This window comes from Telmatherina bonti, assembly GCF_933228915.1.
Source record: "Telmatherina bonti genome assembly, chromosome: 3".
NCBI lineage: Eukaryota > Metazoa > Chordata > Actinopteri > Atheriniformes > Telmatherinidae > Telmatherina > Telmatherina bonti.
Window position 1 is genome coordinate 23827334 of NC_136621.1, and position 24562 is coordinate 23851895.

At 38.9% G+C, this 24562-nt stretch overlaps 3 protein-coding genes across 6 annotated transcripts in view; 2 read left to right on the forward strand and 1 right to left on the reverse strand.

The window, feature by feature from the left end:
• LOC306774593 (uncharacterized protein) overlaps positions 1 to 812 on the reverse strand; it is a 10010-nt gene extending 9198 nt beyond the window's left edge. For all 3 annotated transcript variants that reach the window (XM_079264697.1, XM_079264696.1, XM_079264695.1), the window contains exon 1: positions 658 to 812. In XM_079264697.1, coding sequence (XP_079120823.1) covers positions 658 to 666 — 9 coding nt within the window. In that variant the 5' untranslated portion in view covers positions 667 to 812. The remainder of the gene's footprint in view (positions 1 to 657) is intronic.
• A 1796-nt stretch (positions 813 to 2608) lies between these two features.
• Positions 2609 to 13108, forward strand: LOC306774598 (bifunctional apoptosis regulator-like). Of its 2 annotated transcripts, none has more exons than XM_079264704.1 (9): positions 2609 to 2794; positions 3446 to 3746; positions 8237 to 8335; positions 8654 to 8747; positions 11187 to 11359; positions 11501 to 11645; positions 11926 to 12102; positions 12360 to 12556; positions 12676 to 13108. In XM_079264704.1, exons 2-9 carry the CDS (start codon positions 3454 to 3456, stop codon positions 12866 to 12868), a joined length of 1371 nt encoding a protein of 456 aa, XP_079120830.1. In that variant the 5' UTR covers positions 2609 to 2794; positions 3446 to 3453; the 3' UTR covers positions 12869 to 13108. The 2 variants fall into 2 exon arrangements, with proteins under 2 accessions (XP_079120830.1, XP_079120829.1); XM_079264703.1 differs by having other exon boundaries at positions 2609 to 2779.
• Positions 13109 to 14846: 1738 nt separating this feature from the next.
• On the forward strand, positions 14847 to 24017 carry txndc11 (thioredoxin domain containing 11). The gene is made up of 13 exons (XM_079264694.1): positions 14847 to 15167; positions 16431 to 16527; positions 16662 to 16781; positions 17259 to 17356; positions 17655 to 17784; positions 17996 to 18089; positions 18296 to 18408; positions 18528 to 18731; positions 19779 to 20487; positions 20756 to 20940; positions 21792 to 21904; positions 22024 to 22104; positions 22582 to 24017. Exons 1-13 carry the CDS (start codon positions 15043 to 15045, stop codon positions 23069 to 23071), a joined length of 2559 nt encoding a protein of 852 aa, XP_079120820.1. The 5' UTR covers positions 14847 to 15042; the 3' UTR covers positions 23072 to 24017.
• Positions 24018 to 24562: the final 545 nt, after the last annotated feature.

The following is a 24562-nucleotide window of genomic DNA, read 5'->3' on the forward strand; positions in this document are numbered from 1 at the left end:
ATGTATTAGTGTGCTGCACTAGTTCGAGCTCAGGTAAACTAATTCTTGTGGGAATAAGTCATTATTTTTCCATAATCAGAAACTGATAAATACTTCAAACTCACCATTATATGCATTTAGTGCAGTCTGGATATGCCAAGTACAACTAGTGGTTATTTTAGCTGTAGGCTTCCAGGAATTTATCAGTGTAGTTTTTCCAAACATTAGATGAGGGAAGGCTAACTGTCTCATACTCACCACACCCCCCTTCCCAGTGCAACTATAAAATGTCAAGACTGAGATTTGTAAGTGGTGTCAAACTTATAATGTATAACAGGCTGCCCGATACATCAATGACATCAATGACACATTTGAGCACCAAACATTCCTCTTTAGTGGTGAAAGTGAATACACTATGGAGTTGTAAATATATAAACTAATGACAGCAGTGCTCTTTAGTTTAATAGCAAACGCCAATTGCTAACTAGCTAGCTTTCAATCTCTTATGACTGTAATATGTAATGTATGTGTGGGTTGTTACTCAGATGAATCGCACAGCAGTAGACACACTCCAAGTCATTTAATCTCTGCCAACCTGGTTAACCAGGCTAGTTAAGCGTTACTGTACATTATAAATAATAAAATAATGGCAGGCGACTCTACATCAGCTACATTTACCTCAAACATAATGCGAGGTTTGTGCCAGCTTTGAGGGATGTTATAAGAAAACCTGCGGAGGCAGAGAAGAAAGCCAAGCTGTGGCGTTATCCCGTTTTACAGCAACTGTCATGAACTAACCCCAGTCTGGTCTGCGATACGCCGCCGCCACTTCTTCTCCAGTTTTTTTTTTTTTTTTTTTTTTCTTCTTTATTTTTTTTTTCTTTATCATCTATTTTATTTTGGGTAGTTCTCATGCGACAATGTGGTGCACTTCCGCCACCAACTGGTCAGGAGTGTGAGCCACAAAACTGCTCACTAAGCATCGAGAGAAAAATAAAATCTTCATTGCTTTTTGCATAAACTAGTCAGTCTCAAAACCCTTAAATAAAACCTTTACGCTTTCATTATTAGAGTTATGTTGTGTTGTTTTTTTTATTTCATTCAATATTATTTTGAACTCTGTCAAAAATTCACTAATCAGGCTTTTTCCACAAAGATCATCAACAAAATTCTGTGGAGACAAAAAAGGTAAGTCATTAACTTAATTATTACCATCTTATAAGCAATTTGGACTTGTTTTAATATAATAATTACTCAATTAAATATTTTCTCATTTACATAGAAATGAAAATCTGACAAGAACATACAGCCCGGAGCCTTGGGTTTTCATGATAAAGAATTATTGGTGTAGCAAAGTTAGTGTAAGTTCAACCCAGTGTTTTATATAACATAAACAATCAGTCTGTACAGTGTCATAATAAATTTAGCTGGAAACATGACCTTTTTTTAGAGGATCAGATCAGGTTCGACTCATTCAAATGTGTGCAAATATGCCTGAAACACACGTCCCTACCAGTCAAGGCAGATGGGTACCAGCTAGGGCACACCGTAGACAGTCTCTTGAACGATAGTCTCTTGAAAGGGTTTACTTAACCAGGCAATTATTTTAATTAATTACCTTATAATAACTCAGTTGTGATTATAGTTGGACTCAAATAAATTTCACTGAATTACGTCTGTAAAAGTGCCTTTTGGTGGGCACGTTGTTGTGAATTGGTGTTATATCAATAAAGCCAAGCTAAATGGGCTCCATAGAATTAAGTTGAATAAAACTAAATTGAATAGTCTGTACAACACTTTGAAAAGTATTCTATTCCTTTGCTACTAAACTTCAAATACTAGTTCTTCCTTGGTCTTTTACATATATGTTTAAAGGTGGCTTACCAATCATACTCTAATGCAGTAATAGAAACAGCTTATTTAGTTTTAAAATAAAAGCATAAATATGTATCAGGCAAAGAAATGTATCAGACTGCATCAAACTTCTTTAAAAATGTAGCACTCCATATGTATACATATGTGTCATATGGGAAAGACAAAATCATCAAAGGTTTATACACAAAAATAATCAACAAACATAAAAAAAAAAGTTGCAAAAAAAAAAGTAGTGTTTTTTGTTTGTTTGGTTTATTTTTTGTTTGTTTTTAAAACATTGTTATTTCTTCAACTCAGAACTTATGGAATTCCATTATATCAAAACATTTACTTTAGTCTTTATCAAAAATATAAATAAATTTATATAAATCTTAATACATTCATTAATATGAATAATTGAACTTAATTACCTAATGTTGTAGGGTTCTGGTGGACTATCATCAGGTGAAATACACCTCACCTACACTGGGCTGAGGTTTTTCTTGTGCACGTGAGCCTACGTGTATGTTATTAGGTTACAGTTTAATTATCGTGGCAAGGAATAAGAAGCCGCCAGTCACCTCAGGCGGCCGTAGACTAGACTGACAGCATGACATCTGAACTTTGATCAGAGGCAGCTTTTAAAAGCTGCACTGCTTAGATCAGTTCTGACTCAGGCTTTTCAGCACCAGAGACGAAGACACGAGACGAACTAATCAGGTACGCGTCTAACGCCGTCACCGTGCTGACGTGGGCGTCTTGGGTAGGAGGGGGTTTCCATCGCAGCAGGACTTATGGCTTCAGCCACTCAAGCAGAAATATTTATGCTCCGTCTGGACGCTTTAATTTGAGTACAACTAGAAACAGGGGCTCCCAAGCTAGTTAGCCATGTTCTCCTCCAGTTGATCCTTCGTCTAAAGCCAATTCCAGGGCGAGAAACAACGGGGTTAGTTCATTGAACGTCAGTAGTATAATTAGCCAGTAACTGTTTGCTAGCGTAAAGTTAGTCTGTGTGCTAATTAACCTGTTTGCCTGGAAGCTAATTGTAACAATATGGTATCTGCGACACCAGCAAACTGTTCCTACTGCATTATACAAACCATAAATTGTTTGGCGTAATTTAGCAGGTAGCTAATCACTGGCTAGCCAAACACAGAGTATCGCTAACATTGGACCAGGATGAAATGAGTCACACGCTGTCAAAAATTGAGATGTCTGCGTAGAAACTAATTTACTGGCCTTTTTCTTTCTATTTTTGTGTTTGCTTGTATGCTGCTGAGCAACTCTACTTTTTCTATTTCCTCATTTTATGTATGTACAAATATGTAAAAATTATCAAATTATTATAATTATTAATAAGAAGCTTTGTATTAAAATACACAATATTTGGACTGGGACTTGTAGCAGAAAAGCTCACAGAAATGAAAATGAAACCTCATCCACATAATAGTTTAAAAATAAGCCTGGTTTTAATGCAAAATATGTTTGCTGTGGTAGACAGAATAAAACTTATCAGCTGTCATTTTCTTGCACTTATAGACTTTATCCTTATTTTTCTTCTCTCTAAACCATGAAGTCCCTCTTAAGCGAACATGTACTTTCTTTCTTTCAGACTTGGATATGCTGCACCAGATGGAGAAGGAATCAGCAGATGATGGTTCAGGAATATTAAAAGATAAGGCCTCTAGCATATCTGACTCTTCTCAGTCTGAACCCACAGCAAGCAGGATATCAGAATATGAATTCTCATGCCACTGTTGCTACGACATTTTGGTCAACCCTACGACACTTACCTGTGGCCACAATTTCTGCCGTCACTGTTTGGCTTTGTGGTGGGAGTCCTCGCACAAGAACGAATGCCCAGAGTGCCGAGAAAAGTGGGAAGGCTTTCCTAAAATCAACATACTACTAAGGTACCCCACCCTCTCCCCCCTCCATTTAGCCTACTCATTTGTTTTTCATGCATTGTAGGAAAAAGAGTCCTACTGACAAACTCCACAAGGCATAGGTTAGGCATCACAAAATGTTATACTTGGACCGTCTTTGTGATACTTGAGGGTTGGTAAAAAATAGTTCTTTTGGTTCTGGGAAATAAAACCTTATTTTTTTTTGTATTCAAAGAATTAAAAAAACATTCCGTTTGAATATAAATGTCACAAATTAGCTGCAGGTTCATTTGTTCAAATACACTCAAAAATTGCACTTCAAGTCTGCATAAAGAAATCCACAGAAATGACCAATCTGACTTTTTTTTTCATTGAGGCAATGAGGTTTGAAGAATATTACCTACATACTAGTTTTACACTTTTGAGATAGTTCTTTATTTAAAAAAAAGGGTGCTACAATATCAACACTGCTAGTCTTTGTACTAGTTTTTCATTTTTCTTTAAAATGTCATTTTGTGGAAAAGCAGAAAAAAAAGCAGATGCTGACAGTCTTACAATACATTATAAGATGCTGAAAAAAATCTCCATACACTGATACCACCATCTACATTTAGTGCAAAAAAGCATTCTGGTGTGAAAGTTAAGTACTCTGGATGTTTTCATTTGCAAAGCTGGGACACTTTATAAATGAGTTATAGATATTGTTCACATGTACACACCCACACTCCTTCCATGATGGAGATTTATTGGTCCCAACATAGTTTTTCTTGATTTATACTTTATAAAATTCTGCTTTTTGCTTTGAAGGTGCAGTCCATTGTGAATTAGCATATGAAAGCACACAATATCACAGTTAAAAAACATTTTGAGCTCTTGAGCACTTGTAGAAAGGTTTTCAAAGGGTAATTTAAAACAAAAACTACCCCTGTCGATCTCAGAACTTTAGTATTGCCTTCACAAATAGTCATCTTTAATATTAACATTTTAAACCATTAGCTGAACATTTGCATAGTCTGTGTGTGCAAATACTGCAGCAAAGAGGAAGCAGACGATTATTTACATAGTTGTGACAAACATAAGAAAGAGCATGATAATTTAGGAAAATGCGTTGATACTGATGGCACCCAATCAGATAGTGAGTATGGGTGTCTAGGTCATCATTTTTTTACATGTCCTTGTTGTTTTATCATGGTCATTGTCAAGAATTCCAAAATGTGTTTGCAAATATCTTCCATCCATCCATTCCATGCCGCTTATCTTGTGGTCGGGTCGCGGGGGCAGCAACCTAAGCAGGGAGGCCCAGACTTCCCTCTTCCCAGCCACATTTGCCAACTCTGCAGGGGGATCCCAAGATGTTCCCAGGCCAGCTGAGAGATATAATCCCTGTAGCATGTCCTGGGTCTTCCCCAGGGTATCCTCTAAGAGGGACGTGCCCGGAACACCTAATCAGGGAGGCGTCCAGGAGGCATCCTGACCAGATGCCCGAGCCACCTCAGCTGGGTCCTCTCAATGCAGAGGAGCAGCGGCTCTACTCTAAGCACATCTGGATGACCGAGTTTCTCAAACTCCATCCTTCCCTCACTCTTGAACAAGACCCCTAGATATTTAAACTCCTCCATTTGAGACAGGACTTCACTCCTGACTCAGAGAGGGCAATTCACCCTATTCCGGCTGAGTACCATGGTCTCAGATTTGGAGGTGCTGATTCTCATCCCAGCCACTTCACACTCTGCAGCGAATCGCTTAAGCGAGAGCTGGAGATCACGGCCGGAGGACGGCAACAGGACCATGTCATCTGCAAAAAGCAGAGACCCAATCCTGAGGCCACCAAATTAGATCACCTCAACACCTCGGCTGTGCCTAGAAATTCTGTCCATAAAAGTTATGAACAGAATCGGTGATAAAGGGCAGCCTTGGCGGAGTCCAACCCTCACCAGAAACAAATCTGACTTACTGCTGGCAACGTGGACCAAGCTCTGACACCTGTCATTCAGGGACCGGACAGCTCGTACAAGGGGGTCCAGAGGTGACATTCCACGTCCCTAGAGCCAGTTTCTGCAGCTGAGGATCGGACCGCCAGGGTCACCGCCTCTTGCCACTGCCCAGATTTCATTGCACCCAACCCCCACAGCTCCTCCTGCAGTGAGCCCACAGGAGGTGGGGCCCATGTAACCCTTTCGGGCTGAACCCGACCAGGCCCCACGGGGGAAGGCCTGGCCACAAGACGCTCACTCTTGTGCCACACCCCCGGGCCTGGCTCCAGAGGGGGATCCCGGTGACCCGCGTCCGGGCAAGGGAACATGTCTGCCAATGGTTGCCATTATTATGGGGGTCGCTGAGCCGCACTTAGTCTGGTCCCTCCCCTAGACACCTGTTTGCCATGAGTGATCCTACCAGGGACATAACGCCCCTGACAACATAGCTGCTAGGATCTTCAAGATGCACAAACCCCTCCACCACGATAAAGTGGCGGCTCAGAAAGGGGTGAGAATATCTTAAAAGTGTAAAGAAGACCAAAACATTTGGAAAAATCTATCTTTCTAAGTGCTTGTGTACACATTAACAAAGTCTAATGTACATACACCACATCTATATAGGAAGCCTTGTAGTTGTTGATGGGAGAAACCTGAAGAAATATATTCTTTTTCATTTCTATAGAGCACTGTGCCCTAAAAAAAAAAAGGGCTATGTTGAGACATTTTAGGGGACACATAAGAAAAATAACAAAATTGAACTTTAATAAAATTGATTTAAAGTGTAATACTTATATTTATTTTTTTTTTTTTTAAAAAATGTAAATTTAGAAATGTTAATTTACATTCAGTTTAACTCTGTAACAAATCCATTTTTGACACAACTGGCTCATACCAAATGACAACATGTGACATCAGCTTTAAACATGGTGGAATTGTAGCACCAATACAAGGATCAAGAGCCAAAGAAAGTGAACAGTAGAGCCATTATAGTTCTGTTGGTATTTAAGTGAATACAAATAGATGGGATATACTTGATTAAACAGCGACACACGCAAGCCATAAAATTTATGTGGGAAGAAACTGGTGAACAGCAAAATGAAGCCAGCACATTTCCTGCTGTGTTTCTCAGAAGGAAATTGGCTGAAAGCCCTCCACCACCTCATCAGAAGCTCTGGAGGCTTCTTCTGTGGTGTCTGCTCATGGCTAAAGTGGGGGGGGAAAAAAACTTAGTCCTCCAGAAATAATTGTGATGTAAAGACGTAGGGCACAGGTGTGAAACTCCAGTCCTCCAGGGCCGATATCCTGCAGTTTTTTGTTGTCTCCATGCTCCAAACACACCTGAAAATTAATACACAGGTTTACAAGTGGCTGGATCCATTTGATATACATCAGGTGTGTTGGTAGAAGGAAACAACAAAAACCTGCCGAATACCAGCGCTCGAGGAATGAAGTTTGACACCCCTGATATAGAGGGATTTCAAATCAAAACTACATTTTTGTGTGATGACAGTTTGCTGTAAAATGTTTGAACAGACATTGCTAAACAAGATTTATCCACAGAAGAGAGTGGAAATCCCCAACTGTTAGATGCATTGATGGTGATATTTGTGAACATGTCCCCTATCCATCCATTTTCTGTCCAACTTATTCAAAATTAGGGTTGCAAGGAAGCTGGAGCAATTAGCAGGTGAGAGGAAAGTTACACCTTTGACAAATTGCCAGTCCATTGCAAGGCCAACACAGAGAGACAAACAACCATTCACACTCAATCACTCCTAGCGGGAATGTAAAGTAACCAATTTCCCTAACATGCATTGGCTTTGGGCTTGAAACACGTCCTGGTCTGCAAAAATCTGGAGGGAAAAACAACAAGACTTAAGCTTGATGCTGTTAGCAGACCTTTTTATGAGACAGTCTGAAGTTTTAGAGATGAGAGAGGTTGTTTTTTGTTTTGTTTTTTTTGTTTTTTTTTTTTGTTTTTTTTTTTGTTTTAGTTATGTACCCATGACGATTGTCCTTTCTATGACTATAACTGTACCATATTCCTGAGCTGTGGGACTTTCTGAGTAGACTAAAGTTTTTGCAAGGACATTAGTTATTTTGAACAGAAAATACTCTTGTGCAAAGAATAACTTCATCTGAGAAAGCAAAAGTAAGAAGCAAGTTGAAGCCTCTTATTGAGTTATCCTGTGAGGTGTTTTGTGTCCATTCACTTTGCTGGAACTTGTAGTGCTCAACGGGGGTGACATATACTTTTTTTCCCAATTGAAAAAATACCCTTAGAAAAATTGTGAAAATAACAATAAAAAAAAACATCCACTGCTTTAACCAGATTGTATCCAAAAAACAAAATTTTCTTGGACATCGCTGCATGATGGCTGTTGCAGTTTTTATTTTCCTCTGACACAAGTTTGCAATTACTATCAGCTGGTATTAACAATAGAAAAGCCAAGGAACAACAACATTACCTCGGACATGTGTCTTGTTGCCAATAGTAATTTTTCTTATATTCTACTATAATCCTTCTTTTTTTTTTTTTAGGGATGCTACTGACAAGCTTTTCAGTGAGGTTGTACAGCGAAGGAGAGCAGAAATCCAGGCAAATCCCAAAATCTCCCGGAGCTTGCTGGCCTTTCAGAGGTACTAATCTGTGGTAAACTATTTCTATATTAAACTAATGGATGTGTCAGTGTAGCACTCCCTTAAAAATAAAAACAATCAATGGAAAAGATACCAAACATGGAATCCCTTTGGCTTTTTCAGCTTTGCAGCAGAAATAAAATTTATTCAGCAGAAATAGACACAGTTTGTCTGTGAATTTTATCAAGACTGAAAAGGATATGTTTGATATCAAATCTAACAATAATGAATGTCTTTGCCTATTTACCTGAAGGATAATCTGTGTTTAGTTGTTTTACCCTTTTGTGGTTTTAAAGCATTTTCCTCTTTCTTCCTCAGATATGGAGACAATTTGGGAAGATCTCGGACAAACAAGCATAAAGGAGCTGGTTTCTTCTTCTCTGGGGTCCTGACCGCACTTACATGTGTGGCTGTAAGTATGCAGCAGTAAGAAAGAAGAATTTACAGATTATTATATGTAGTGGAACAGCGTTTGGCATCGTCCGGTAATTGCTTACTCTCTGGTGTGTCTCTTCCCTCTTCATTGCTGGTTTAGCTTAAGTAAAGTATGAAGGTTGATAAGCTTTTAAATGGAAAAATGATACAACAACAACAATAATACAACTATCTGAATTTTTTTTAGGTCCCATTGCCAGAACTTTGAAATTATTATGAGTGTTTTCAGGGTTTTTCATGTTAGAAGAGTAGTTCATTGTATCGTGTGCTACAAAAAAAAAAAATTGAGGCAGAAAATAATCCCTAAGAAAAAATATGGAAGTAGTAACGCAGCTGGTTTAACCATTGTCATTTAAAATAATTCATATTGTTTTTATAAAGTTTATTATATTTGTAGCTTACAAGAAGTCTGAAGTTGACATATGATATTTATTTTTTTTGCAACTATGATGTTAGGTTGTGACATGATACTCTACCAGGGGGTTCTCCAGTTGTTTTCATGCTGTCAATAGAACTTGTTTGTTTTGTACATGTGGCATTTGGGAGCGATGTCACTGTGTGCTTTGCCACGTGGCAGTAAATTTAAGTTTGTGTGTCTCAGTGTGTGCTGCTGGTTGTGTGGAAATAGATTAGTTCTGTTTTTGACCCCATCTCATGGATAATGATATGTAGAACGTAGCCTTTTCCTGTGTGCAGAACATCCGTTTATTTTGGATGCTATAAGCTCCATGTTTTTCTTCAACTCACATTATTTGCACAGAAAGTTAACATTGACTCCAAACTGTGCTGCATGTTTACATGAAAAACACCAGAGACAGAACTCCAAGGGTGTCAGCTGATCCTGAGGACTATGTGGGAGTTTGGTTGCGAACGTTTTGGATTCCATAGTTTTAGATGTATTTGTTTTTATTGTAGGCAGGTTGTTAACAAAACCAAATAATGCAAAATTTGGATTTTTTTTTTTTTTTTTTTTTTAAAATCTCTGCAACCTTGTTTTGGGCATCTAGGTGCTTTGTCACAGTGGAGAACCTAATTTACCAAAAACTGATTTATCCTCTTTATTTATGAAGATTCTGCCAGTCTTCCAGCCTTACATTTAGAGGATGGCTGCGCTCATTTCGCATCTGGATTAGTTTTGAGTCAGTGTTGGCCGATTCAATACCTCTGATATTGGGATCAGATCAGAAGTGTCTTGATGCATCCATATTAACAGAAATGGAATTTTAACAAGATGATAGATCTTACTTTATTTATTGTTGGTCTCATGTTGTTGGGAGAAATATATGAATAAAGTTTAATGAAACCCACTCTTCCGATGAGGGAGTAGAGGAAATATGTTGTTGTTACCATGTAAAGCCTTAGTGAATGACTCTTAAATTAAACAAATAGTCTTTCGGGGTTCATTTCTGAAACTAATGGATCAGGGAGTGTAATAAAACATAACGAATTTCAGCATTTTTGGTGTATTAACGAGGGAAGTTTGCTTCAGAATGCATGTTGTCAAAATCATAGACATCAGGCATCAGATTTACTGATATTTCTATAAAGAAAGAAATGAATGGGACCTCAGATGGGCTGCTCACCTTTGCTAACTTGTCCAACTGACAAAGTTTCACACCTTTATATTTCCAGATGCAATTTGGTATGAACTGTGTATATATTGACTCATTTATGTGGTAATTTGTACTTTATTCATAAAAAGGGGGTGTATTTATTTATTTATATACTGAAACTGATAGACTATTTATTTACTTAAACGGATCTACAGAATATGGTTAAGAAAATTAAGATATTTTTCCCACTTAAGTTTTTATATCATGCGTGCAGTAACATAGCTGCTCAGAATTTCACACAGGCACATCTTTGCTGTAACCGTTTTTAGAAAACAAATGTTACAATTTTATTTGTGTATTAGTTTTAATAAGCTGTGACTGAATCATGACTAACACTTAAAAAAAAAAAAAGATGCTTAAAACCTTGTTTAATTTGGCAGTCAACAAAGGCAAAGCAGCCAAAGTTAAAGGTCAGAGAACACACTGTTAGCCACATCCAGTATCCTTCACCCTCACAAAGATGCAGTCGATGCATCCCATAGTTACTGTTTTAACTATTACATTGTAGTTGTGCATATCATGCATTCTTGTTGTCATACTTTGGAATATTTATTTGTAAATCAGTATGATTTGTTTTCTGACAGATCTGTTGTCAGATTATTTGACAATACAAATTAAAGTAAAATTAAGCCATAGTTGATAGTTGTTGTCAAGCCAGAAGTGTGATGAAACTGAGAAGGGTGCTTTAGCTGCAGCACAAGAAAAAAACTAAATACAATCAGAAATTGTGCAAAACTCCTCTGTCATCTACCACTTGCAGACCAGCTAATTGGCTATTCTCTGTCATGGCTGTATGTTTGCAGGTGATGGTGCTGGTGTATCATTGGGGCAGCGGTGTGGTGGAACAGCAGGACCTGTTGATCAGTAAACCTGTGTCTCACTGGACGCCAGAGGAGGTTGTGTCCTGGCTGGAACACTTGGGTCCATGGACTGATCTTTACAGAGCACCTTTTAAACAGGAGAACGTGAACGGAAGGTTATTCAGTTTTAGTCTCATTTTATCCTGATATTTGGACAGAAACACGTTCAGTCTTGGAAAACACAACCCAGATGCAGACATTACCTCACTCCTGCTGTGTCTCATCTTATGGTTATGCTGTTAATTTTGATGATTCAGGTTGCTGCTGATGTTGGGGGATGAGGAGCTGTTGAAATCACCTTATAGCATAGAGAACCAGGCCCACAGGCGAGCTGTTTTGGCTGAACTGGACAGAATTAAAGCATTGGGGGTCAAACCTCCACAGAACCTCTGGGAATACAAAGTAAGGATTTTTTTCTTACAGAATTTGTTTTCACAGATTTTATCCAGTGATATATTTCATTTGCTGTTGTCTTGTACCTTTTGGCTCCTATAAATACATTTAAATTAGACATCTTTTCACCTACTGCTAAAGCATAGCCTTTATTATTTGTTTTAAAAATTTTATCTTTTTATTTTTATTTTTCAACCATAGTGCGTTCATTTATACTTCTTCACACTTATTCATAATTTTAAATGCACATTGAAATGACTGTCTTTTTGTTTCTGTTGCTCTTTTCCAGGCAGCTAATGCAGGAAAGTCTCTCTTCCTGCTGTATGCGCTGAAGCGCTCCCCTCGCCTCACGATCTTTTATTTGTATTTATTTGACTATTCTGAGACCTTCCTTCCCTTCCTGCACACATGCTGTCCAGCCATAACACACACAGACAAGTCTGAGAGCAGATACCTGAACACACAGGTAACACTGGAAACCAAACTCAGTGAATCCAAAGCAGTTGTTCAATACCTGTCAGTACACAGGTATTTAAGTGATTGTGTGACTGCTGCTAGTGATTATATTTGGATAGTGTTTCAAGCATGAAGATGGTTGCGTGTTCGTTTTTAACTTAAACTCAATTTGTATATGACAGTATGATTGTGGATCTTCCTGGTAACTATATTTTATCGTTGCATGGAAAACCTTTTTTGATTATTTTTGTTTGTGTTGTGTTTCAGTTGCAACCAAGTTGGCAGCAGTGGGTGGAGTTCCTTGTGAAATACTGTGTGCTTCCATACCAACTGATTGCAGAATTTGCCTGGGACTGGTTGTCAGTCCACTACTGGACATCCCGCTTCATTATAGTCAATGCCATGCTGCTCTCTGTACTTGAGTGTTGTGCTCTGTGGAGGCTCTGGACAACAGCCAGGATCAGGTACATGCAAAGCGAGAACGGGCTGTTTTCTTCTCTTTTGTTCTTTGATGCACATAAACCATATGTGATGGCATACATACACACCTGTACTCTAATCTATGAAATCAACTTATTTGCAGGACTCTGCCACAGAAAATGTGGAACCACTTGTGGAAGATGCTCTCTCAGGGATTTGCCTTCGTGCTCCTGTGGCCTTTTGTCCCACAGTTTGTGTGCAACTGCCTCTTCTACTGGGCTCTTTACTTCAGTCCTATCATCAATATAGACCTGGTGGTTCAACAGTTGATGCACCCTGAAACACAGGCACTGTGACGGACAGCATGTAGTCAGTGCCTAATCTATAATTAGCAGTTCACAGCAAATAATATAATCTGAAATTCATTTGCTGAAGAGAAGGGTTCATTTTCAGCAATAAAGTCAGATGAGACCGGCTTTGTTTGCTGTTGGTTAGGAAGTTTTTCACTGCTTGTCTTTCCTGTCTCTGCTGGATGCTTGCAGTGTGGAACGAGAGACGATGAGCTGTTGTAATAGGTGAGAGACACTGAAATACTTGTGGTGGTCCGGACTGGGATTGATCAATGTCATGATCATAATTTCCACAGTATAAAACTGCAATGCCTGAATGATCGATGGGGGAGTCATGCAATCATAAGTTATGGTTAAACGCTGGTGGTCCTTGAGATTGGCCTTATATGCTGCTGTTAGCTCTGTAGCACTGATATGGCTTTTGTTAGATGAATTTGAGGATAAAAAGTACTGAAAATGAAACAAGAAAGGTTATGTTAATTTTTGTTTCACATTTTTTTTTGCCATGTAATCCATAATATGTGACTGAACAGCTGATTGAGAAGTGACCAGTTTTGGAACTTAAGTCCACATCTTGAGTGTGATCTCAGAGCTACAGAGCTATCTGAAAATTAATCTTGGGGTTTAATAAAATGAATGAAATGAGTAAAATTGGGAATTGAGGTTCCACAGCTGTCAGTAACCCTCAGACTATAGTGCCTGTTTAAGAGCCTTGTTGAAGATGTGTTCAACGCTGAGGTTTGCTCCAGGAGATTTGATGCTCGGATTTTTAAAAAAAAAAAGAAAGAAAAGTTAGGTTCTTAAAAATTTGATAAAATGGTTGTACAGATTATTTCCGATTTTTATGATTTTTTTTTTTTCTTTATTGTACTGCTGACAAATATTATGTTGCACATTTTTACAGCTCAGAAACTTTTTGTTGCAGTATACTTTCCATTTATTCAGTGGACCAAGCAATTTAAGATTATAGTTTTGCATTGTTCATTTGCACTTAAAATACTACACTGTGATGTTATTTTGTGTTCTATAATGACAAAAATAAAAAGTTTCTTTATTCTTTTTTATATTTAAATGACATTACCCTGTTTAATTTGTTCTTATAATGTGGGAAATTGGTGGACAGTTAAATATTAATGAATAAAATATCTTTTTAGGAATGTTGTGGACTGTATGCATATTTTGAAATACAGTTCATAAAACAAAAAGTATAGACATATATGTGTATAAGTCGAAGCTTTCAGGCCACATAACAAATTAACATGGGGTGATTAAATGTTTTAAGTTTAGTCAGCAACAAATATTTAGGTTATGCTAATAGGTTATTTTAAAAAAAAAAAAAAAAAAAAAGGAAATTTTATTCCAAGCTCCTTTTTGTATGCTTTTATAAATATACTTTAAACTCTTCAAAATCTAGGTGTGGTGTGTTAGGACAAGTGCAACTGAGTACTCTGTCGTCCGTATAAAAAAATGAATTTAGTAATTAACTTTCATACTTATTTAATGCACAAAATCACGTTGCTGCGTTTATTGATGTTGACTGAATCCTGTAGTAGGCATTTTTTACCTAATACAATATGCTCCTTTTTTTCAGTCATCAAGAACTTGGCGCTGTTAGATTTATAAGGCGTTTCCATAATTTATGAAATAGGTGTTTTTTTGTTTTTAAATAAAGTTTTATGAATTGAATTTGAAACTACCGCCCCTAGTGTTTATAGATCGTCGTTGCAGCAAAGTCTTTCACCATATGTAGGGACTGTCACAAAGGAGCATATATTACCATCAACGCAAAAAGAAGCAAACACGCTTATTATAAAAGAAAATAATTAAACATCACTGTTTAGATTGATTTGATGAATGTTAATCTTTAGTTCTATATGGATTACATTTTAAACATACTTTATTGTTAAAGCATCTCAGTCATTAAACGCTTTTAATCACTTTAAACACTTTACGGCCTTCCCTTGCGCGCTTTGTTGCGGAAGTGAAAAGTCTACGTGGGGAAGAAAGGTTGGTTGTGACTGTGTTTGAACACCTTGAACAGCAACAGCGCTGATGTCCAGTCCAGGTCAGCTCTTTCCCCTGTCAAACCAGTCTTCCTCCTCCTCCCCCGTTAGGCAAATGGACTCGTTTAGCGGCATCCGGGGCATATAAATGCGCCGGAGAGTCCGGGACAGGCTGTAATGCTACGCCGGGTGAGGCAGTCTCTCCGGCAGGTGCTGCTCCTGATGGCCCGGAGACCAGATCTTCTCTGCGGGGCTATCGTGCTCAGCGTCCTGCTCGTACTGGCGGTGAAATTCACATGCAGGTAGTGAAGATCCCTTTCTATTCTGGCTGCTATGAGCTTGTTTTCAGACTTACTTACCAGAGGCAAAGAAAAAAATGTGTCTTGTAATGTCATTGGGCTGTAAATAACCTGAACAAAATTTACAGGAGTTGGATACAGTTGTGTGACGCCTTGTAGCTAATCTGAAGCTGCTCGTACTGTAGGATATGAGGATAATCCAAATCTTTAATCTGTTTAAACAGACTGGGGACTTCTCAACAACATTATTAGCCCGGGTTCTTTGACAGTAACTGGACTCAAAATCAACATGAAATAACACAGCACTGGAGCAGTAAATCAATTATTGTCATCGCAAAGATAATCTAGTAGGAAACTACTTTGATCAGAGATTAATTGTATTTCAACATTAAATAATTTCTCCTTTAACCGAATTTAATTGGATATTATTGGATCCTGGATGACTGACCGGACAGAACAAGCAGTTTAATTACATCGTTTGGTGAGAAAATGTTTTCTTTAATGAACTTTTTTTTTTTTATCTAAAACTTAAACTGAATTATTTAAAAATAAAATGTACAAAATAATGGATCATCCATGTTGACATTTTATCAGTTTGACAGACTGAAGCCTACAGTAAACAGCTATACGTGGTACATTCAACTACCATAATGTTTATTTGTATTTCTTTGTCGCTCATACAACCCTAGACTGTCCCTGTTATTCTAGCTGGGGAGATGATCAATAGAGAGATCGAAACTTGATGCAAATTGAAGGCAAATTGTCCGAGACACATCCTGCATCCCAACTTGTTTACAGATTGTTGCAGTTTTGCTCCAAACTCAGAAAAGGGGGAGATGTTTCTGCTGGCAAAAGTAATAGAATGATCTCATATTGTTTCACACATCGAGGGAATACATATATAAATATATATATATATATATATATATATATATATATATATATATATCACAGCTTAGTTAGTAGGATTTTTCAAACTCCTAAAACTATTACTCCCTTTACCCCGTTGTGAAACTAACCTGGAACAGCTTTGCCATTTAAAGCAGCAACCTGACACGACTGAAAACCTGATGATTGAAACACAGCTCCCAAACAGCCATATTCGTCAGGATAAACAATGACGGCCATAATAATTCCTATGGAAACCATTGATAATGGACTAACTACCCCGGCAAGAAGATCCCCTCTGGATAATCTAACAGCAGAACCAGATCACTGCATATGCTGTCATCCCTTTCAGCTCACTGTCATTATTTCTATTTGTAGCCGTGCTAAAAATGTGGTGGCAGCAGCTCGGCCTCCTGTGCGGTTCTTCTCTTCTGAGGCCCCAGTCGTGGACCTCTACCTGGGTCAGCTTGACCAGGTAAGATTCAAGAACACAGAAATCTGGAAGTTGAAGATAATCGTGCATAAATTTGCTACCCAGAGCAGTTTGTCTACATGCAACATGCTTAGCAGGAGCAAATTCAAGGTTATAAGTTTGCGCTTTATCTCCAGGTGGAGCGTCTCAGAGGCATGGCTGAGGTGTCTCTAATTTTCTTCTATGCTCCGTGGTGTGCTCACTCAATGGCTGCCCGTCAGGAAGTGCAGCAGGTAGCTAAGAAGCTGGCCAAACAGGTATAGAAAAGCCGAAGACACAACACCCATCACTGTGCAGTATTGTTTTAATGCTGGATAGAAGCCTTTACTGAAACTCTAGCTCTACTGAAATCTCTCTCTGGAAAAGTAGAATGACTTCTTAAGAGTCAACAAATCATGAGCTTGTTATTCTAAATGTTTATTATTTTAATGTAATAGATGAAATATTAAAGCTGTCACCTTAGATTCATAGTAACTCCATTTATAAACTATTAAAACCACATTAACCCTGAAATAGACTGGGGAAAAGTTATTAGACAGAAAGTGTCAGCCTGCTGGGATGTGATTTTTACACACACACTAATTTGGGAGCTTATTTGTTAACTAAATGTGAGAGTAAACTCTGTTCTTACACATGACTAAGAACGTTAGCACCGCACATCCCAGCTGTGGTCTAGTTTGGTTTTGTTTGTTCAGCTCTGCCGCTTTCTGCTTTTCTTAAACACACAAACACAGGTGCAGTTTGTTGCTGTGAACTGCTGGTGGAGTCAGGGGAAATGCAGGAGGCAAAACCGCCTCTATCAGTACCCGATCATCCATCTGTTTTATAGAAGGTAAGAAGGAACGATTGGAGTCATTCTAAAACCATTCACTGTTGACTTTAACTTAAGTGTCGCTCAGTGCAGCTAAACCCTCCCAGTGTAATGTTTAGCAAGCTTAAACATGTTTAAAAGTTATATATTTAACTGTTTCTATACACTGCCTGAAGATTTCAGACAACCAGAGCAAGTCAATGTCTTGAATTGTTATGATTATGGAAATCCTAGTGCATCATATCACACATGCACAGTGACTTTTTTCTGTGATATAATGGGTTTTTTTTTTATACGTCATGCATTCATGTTTCTGCAGGTTTGGGCCGATTGAATACAAAGGTCCATTTGTGGCTCCATATGTTGAAAGTTTTATCCTCCGAGTCATCACCCCGCTGACCTACCTCCCATCAAGATCACGCCTTAAAGAGTTCCTCTCCTATCATGAGGTTTATCATCATCATTTTAATTTATGACCATCCGTGATGTTTGATTGTACTATCTAAAAGACATTAGACATGCTAATCCCTGTAAGTGTTCTCTTGATAAGAGGTTACTTTAATTCTTTCCCTTTGTTGACAGATCATGCACTGATAATCGCTCGTTTAACTGAGGCCTAATTTTCTATATTCTGACTCTTGGTCTCTTTGTAATTGCCAGCCCGGAGTAGTGGGTTTCTTCCAGTTTAACTCCTCTCCACAGCCACCAGGCTACATTACATACCTCACCTCTGCTTTGCAAGCTCTTAGAAGGGGTAAGAAGTAACAATACACGCTGCAGTTTTTATCATATCAAGTATGTAAAAAGTAGAATTGACCAGATCTGGTTGGGAGAAAGTATTGGTAAGTTGATAATGATAGAGGCCAACATTTGAGCTGATCACCTCATCAGATATAGTAAGAGTGAAGATAGAAGAGTTAGTAGTCTCTACTTCAGAGTGTCCCTCTGTTTTTGGTGCAGATTTCCGCGGCGTTGTCCGTTTTGGAATCGTAACTAACAAGCATGTGGCCGAGGCCGTCTCAGTTAGCGAGGATGAAACCGTTTACCTGCACAGAAGATTTAACTCCTCTTTGGTAAGAAGCATCAACAGGTCACAAACATAGATTTAAACTAAAAAGCAAAATGCGACCAAAATAAATTGTACTTTTTACACGTATTACAGTTTTGTTTTGTTTATTTTTCCCTCACACAGATTTTCCCTAGAAATGAGCGTAACTTCACGTCAGAAGCTATCTGTAGCTGGGTGTTTGAGCACCAGGAGTCCGTCCTTCAGTGGCTTCAACCCCCAGGAACAAAGTCCTATCTGCTGGAACAGGAGCTGACTAAAGGCCCTGCACTGCTGTTGTTCCTGCCACATAATCCACTGGGGTCTGAGCCCAGTCCCGTACTACAGCAGGTGATCCGTAATATGATGTTTAATATGAGTTAAAAAAAATCCCAAAAACTTCAGTGTCTGTCACTGCTGTTTTACAGCAGTTTTAGAAGGTTTTTCTTTTTGTATATGCACCTCTTTTAACATAACTTACAAATATGTATGTTTTTTCTGGTTTTACACTAAGATATAGTTTTGTTTAATTCAGAAGGCACCTGGCAGAATATTAAAAAAACAGTTGAACTCTAAGCATCACTTACGTTAAATGTGCTGTTCAGTAATACATCTTCAACTCATCCATTGCTTTTCAATAAATAGAATCCAAGTAAAGGAGTTAATTATTTTCTTCACACCTCTTTAAAAATGAGCTTTGATGTTTTGGGCTTTTGCCGTCCGAATAGAAGTTACTCATATTTTATTTCTCCATGTTTTCCATCCGCTGTCTCTTCTACTTTGTACACTACTTTCCTTCATTTGCTGCAGATTTGTTTAATTCAAGCCAGGGAAGTATCATTTTATTGTTTAAGTACATGTAAGGATCAGCTTCCATGTTTTGCCATTTAAACTTAAGAAGTAATTAAATCCAGCATCAAAATATGTCAGTATTCTTGGGTATGAAAGTTACATGTTCCTTATTTTCAAAGTCTTTCCTCAGACGACCTCAGTCATGCTATCATTTGTCAAAACCTCCTAAGTGTTTTCAGACTGCAGCAGTGAAAAGTCTTAATAAAAAGTGTAGTATGTTGAATCAGTCAGAGGACACTGTGGTGATTTTCTCCAGCCGGTACAAAGGCCATGTAACGTAGAGTTGAGAGAGCAGGTAGCGTCCGGCTGCTAACTGTTACTTCTACTTTTCTTTTCCATTTGCTTTTGTGTTTCTTTGCACCGTTTTGTTGTTACTTCGGTTAAGTTCTGATGCATCTAGTTCAGAAAATAGTCCTCAAACAGGCAAAGCTATGTGAATGTTGCAGCATAACTCTGCAAATTAGAATTTAAAGAAGTAAGAAAAGCATCTCAGACATATAAGCCTTATGTTTGTTTTTGATCTACTTTTTTTGTGTGCCTGTTTAGGTTGCAGACATTGCTCTGCGCTATCATTCCTGCACCCACTCCAACTTGGAAAGGAGTGTCACTACTGACTCACTGTGCTGCCAGTCGGTCCTTCTGCCAGAGTCCAGTACAAGTGTGTGCGAGGTGTGCCTGAACTTGTCGCGTCTAAGCCTCCCCATCTCCTCGTTTCGCTGCTCGTTTACCTCCATGACACAGGGGGGAGACGCTTTTCAAACTTATCTCAGAAACTGCTGCCTCCACCAACTACCTTCTTCTCTGTCCATAAAAGCTGCAACCTCAGTGGGCTGTAACAACTTTCTGAACACTTACAGTCCATTCAGACAGTTCAGTGCCTGCTGCAAAAAAGTGCAACCTCAGCTCAATGAGTCAAAGACCAAAGAGGAGCCAGATGTGAAAAGACTTCAGGATACACCTTCTCCTTCCACGATCCCTCCATCTTCTGCCTCTCATCAGTTGGGGGAAGGCATCACGGGGCTAAGGTGTCTCACTAACAGGACACTCAGGTTTTATTTGCTGGATGTTGCTCTGAACTGGCCTCTGGCGGTAAAGCTTGGAGCATCAGGAAACAGAAGCTCTTCTCTGCACCGAGCGGCTCCTAAACAAGGCGACGAGAGCGGTGATGGGTCATTTGCAGCTATTGTGAACCTTAAAGATGAGGTTCATTATGTTCTTCATCGCAGCCCAGCAGCCACGCTGACAGAGTCTCTGGGTAAGATGAGGACACAGTTTCATCACTTGATTGTCATTGTTTGAACAGTACTATGCTGGAGGTGCTAATGCATTGCAGTAACTACCTTATCGTGAAATGACTGATGTGAAATTTATTCTTCACCTTTTCTTATTTCTGTAAGTGTTTAAACTGAAAATTTTCTTCCTTTAAGCCTAAGTTTGGCAAATAATTGAATATAACTCAAACGTGAACGTTGTTTCATTGTGGGTTTTTTTTTATGTGTTTTTGTGCATATCCCACTTTAAAGAGGCCTTCATCAGGAACTTCAGCGCTCCATACAGTGTTTTGGAGAGGCATTTGGTTGGAGAGGAAGACAGGATGGAATGGAAAGAAGCCAAGCATCCAGATGAGCACCAGCAGTCTCCTCCAAGCCGTCTCATCACAGAGTTGACCACCTCCTCCTTCCTGCCAACTGTCATGGACATTCACAAGGTTATACTCAGGCTTTTTTGCTTCCTGGAATCTGCCCCCAGTGCAAGGCAATGTGGGAAAACACAACCCAAACACACACACACACACACACACACACACTCAGTTGTGGGATCGGTGGCTCTGGATGGCATAATTGTCTCAGATGTAGAAGATTGATAGATCTGATCAACCCAGACCACAAGGATCAGCAGCTCCATATTTTCTCGCCTTTAGGTGGAAAATGAAACATGATTTTTAAAAGGTCTAATTCACGCAACATGAATGCAGTCTGGATCCTTAATGCGCCCCCCCACTGAACTGAGTCCCTAATCGGATCGAGTCTAGTGGACTATCCTGATGTGAATGCATTGTTGGTGGCATAGTAACAGATACCTGGTTTTTGATCAATTCTGCCTTTCTGATTCATGGAATATTGATGTCTTTTAAAGGCATTGACAGAAAACATTTTTTAAACATGTGGGGACAAACATTCTGTTTCTCCCACTTTCCCAACATAGTTGTTTTATTATTTTCTTTGTCAGTTTGTTTTTTGGCATCCCAGTAACTTTGATCTGGGATTTTAATCTGCTGTGTATAATTATTACTTTTTAAATTTATGTGTCTCTTGAAGTATTTTATTATCTTCAGATGTGTATGAAGTTGTCTGCGCTTGTAATTTATTAATTCAGCATCTCGTTTTCCTTTTGCTCACACTGTGACTGATGTAGAAGAGAGGTGACGACTTATCACAGTTTTGTACTTGCACCTGGATGAAACATCATGTCACTCTGAGGTTCAGTTCATTTTTAAATGGGGACAATATGTGTGTGTGTGTGTGTGTGTGTGTGTGTGTGTGTGTGTGTGTGTTTCAGGATGTGCTGCTTTTCTACTACACACACTGGTGCGGATTTTGCTCCGTTCTCAACCACATCATCATCCATCTTGCCAGATTATTACAGGGGAACAACACCATCACTGTGGCGAGGTATCTCTTTGTGATGCTGTTTTTAATAAGCAGCTTGAGTTAAATCGCGATATCATGAACATGTCATCTTCAATTCTCAGACAAACAAAAGTAATAAAACACTACTGTCATGTGTGTAGGGTGAATGTTGCTCGTAATGACCTTCCCTGGGAGTTCATGGTGGACCATGTTCCTTCAATCCTTCTGTTTCCCAAATACAGGTGAGAATAATTACGGTGATGCACAGAAAAAAATACACCTCTCTAAATATTTGTTTTTGCTGTTTTTGTTTTGCTTTTGTGCAAATAAATATCAGCCCCTTCCTATGCTTTTAATTACTGAGAAATTAACTTGCCAGAAATGAGATTAAACACACACAAAACAAAACCTCAACACCTCATCATTAATTAAATATGCATCATTCATGATCTACTTCAACTGGTAATGTCTTCCTGTTTTCGATTATTGCCTTCAGTGGTGATCTTCTCTTCCATAAATCTCCTCTTTGGTCCTCCTCCAGGCCTCCTGTCAGCCTCCTTCTGCTGGTTTATTCACTATCCCTCCTCTGTACATACCCAACCCATCTTAGACCAGCTTCTCTGAACTGTCTCCTCAACATGTAACATATGCTAGCTCCCTGATGTACTTATTCTTGATCATAAATTTCCGTTGACATGGTTGTTTACTCTGTTTTTCAGAAAACATCTGAGTGTGAAGTATCCTGATGACCTTCCCATCACGTTGCCCAACCTCCTGCAGTTCATCCTGCAGCACTCCGGCTCTGTTCATTATGCAGACGAACCATCTGCTGAAGCACAGGGACCCAGACCCAGTGCCATCCTCCATGCAGAATTTCTTGCACTCCAGCTTGAAGTTCAGACACTTCACCATGCTTGTGAACGTCTCTCCCAACAGCTGGCACAGCTCTGGCGTGACAACCGACAGCTGAAATTTGACATTCAGTTCATAGAAAAAAACTTGGAGGAGCAGTTGCGGGAGAAAAGCCGTCAGCTGGAGGAAGCGGTGAGGCGGCTGCAGGAGCTGGCGGACACGTCTGAAACCCTGCTGAATGAAAACACGCTTCTCAGGGTCCTGCTGAGGGCGCTGAAGGACAGGACAGAGGCCAGAGAGCAGGCCGATATGGAAAGAAAAGAATCGGAGCAGAAAAAAAGCCATCTGGCTTCCTGAGTACAAGTCTGCAGAGATTCCTGGGAATTACAGAGGAAAGATTCTGCACCAGTAAATGAAGGAAAAGCTGAAGACAAAGAGGAGGGAAAAGAAAAGCTGTGATTAGACCTGAGAAGTCACGAAACAGGAGGAACATAAAACTGAAAATGCAGTGATGTAAAAAGAGAAACAAAGGATGCGTTGACTCAAAGCTGTGAATCAGTAAGGATTCCTTAATAGGAAACACTCAAGAGGACAACTGCAGAGAGATGGAATACTACAAAGTGCTTTGTTTTCCCGCTCATAGAAACACACTCATTTAGGAATTCAGTGCAAACAGTCCAGTTCTACGTAGTTCTGATGTTTGTAAAGATTTATTATCAAAACTAATGGGTGATAAAATCAGCTGAGACCTCAGAACCAAAGTAAGGTTCCCTTCATTACTATGAACTTAAAAACCAGCATCAAAGTCCAAGACTAACAAAGGCAAAGGAAAATAAATCAACATTTCTGAGTAGAAATAGGGCATAACAGTGGCTCTGATGGTGAAATCCTTTTTATTTTTCCAGCACTAATCCACATTGTAAAAACCAGCCATCAAAGACTCTGCTACTTTAATTAGTTAACTTGCCATGATTTACTCTTGGTAATTTATAAGTGAGGCAACGTGTGTGTTGTGGTGACAAAAACAACCTTATATTTTCAAGTTGAGGGAAATGTAGAAAGAGAAATCAGATCAAATTAAATGAAGGGTTTGGGTTTCTACTATGCACACACTTAATGTCTTATCTTCAGGTTTCTGACAGGGTTTGTGGCGCATCAGTTTAAACTAGTTCTTTTCAGCTGAATCGGAAACTGCTGAGTTTCATCCTTCATTTTTTCATATGGAAATTTTAAAAAATGAGACATCAGTGGAACACATTTCTTGATGTGATGGATAATATCTTTTAATGAGTTCAAGTCTGTACAAGCCTTTTTTTTTTGTAATTTATGAAACCAACAAAAGACCCCCCACCCCCCCTTTTATTTTATTTTCTTGCAGTTTTTCAGTTGACGGCTAAAGAAATTGCAAAAAAGCTGTTGATCAAGCAGAGACATGACTCCCGCTCGTGCGATGCTATAGAGCACTTGAAATATTCAGATTTTTCTTATCTCCCCCCCCCCGCCCCCCCAAATGGGATGAAGTTGATGTGTTTGTTACACTGATCTATTTTTCCAGGAATATTTCTATGTAACTATTCAGGTATTAAAAATGAAATGCTGCATATGTTTACATGTGAAATATTGCACCGGTTTTTACTGATTAAAAAGCTTTCTTCATACTGCCCTGTTGTGTTTTTTTACATCCAGTACAGAAGTGGGTTTTAATCTGAAACTTCTGAGTATGGTTGCCTCTTGATGACATTTTGTGTTAATTGTGCAAACTTTTAATCCAACTCCAACTTAATTTTTCATTTCCAATGTGTTTACAGGACGTTGATGCACAAATATTTAGAATATGTGGAAAATATT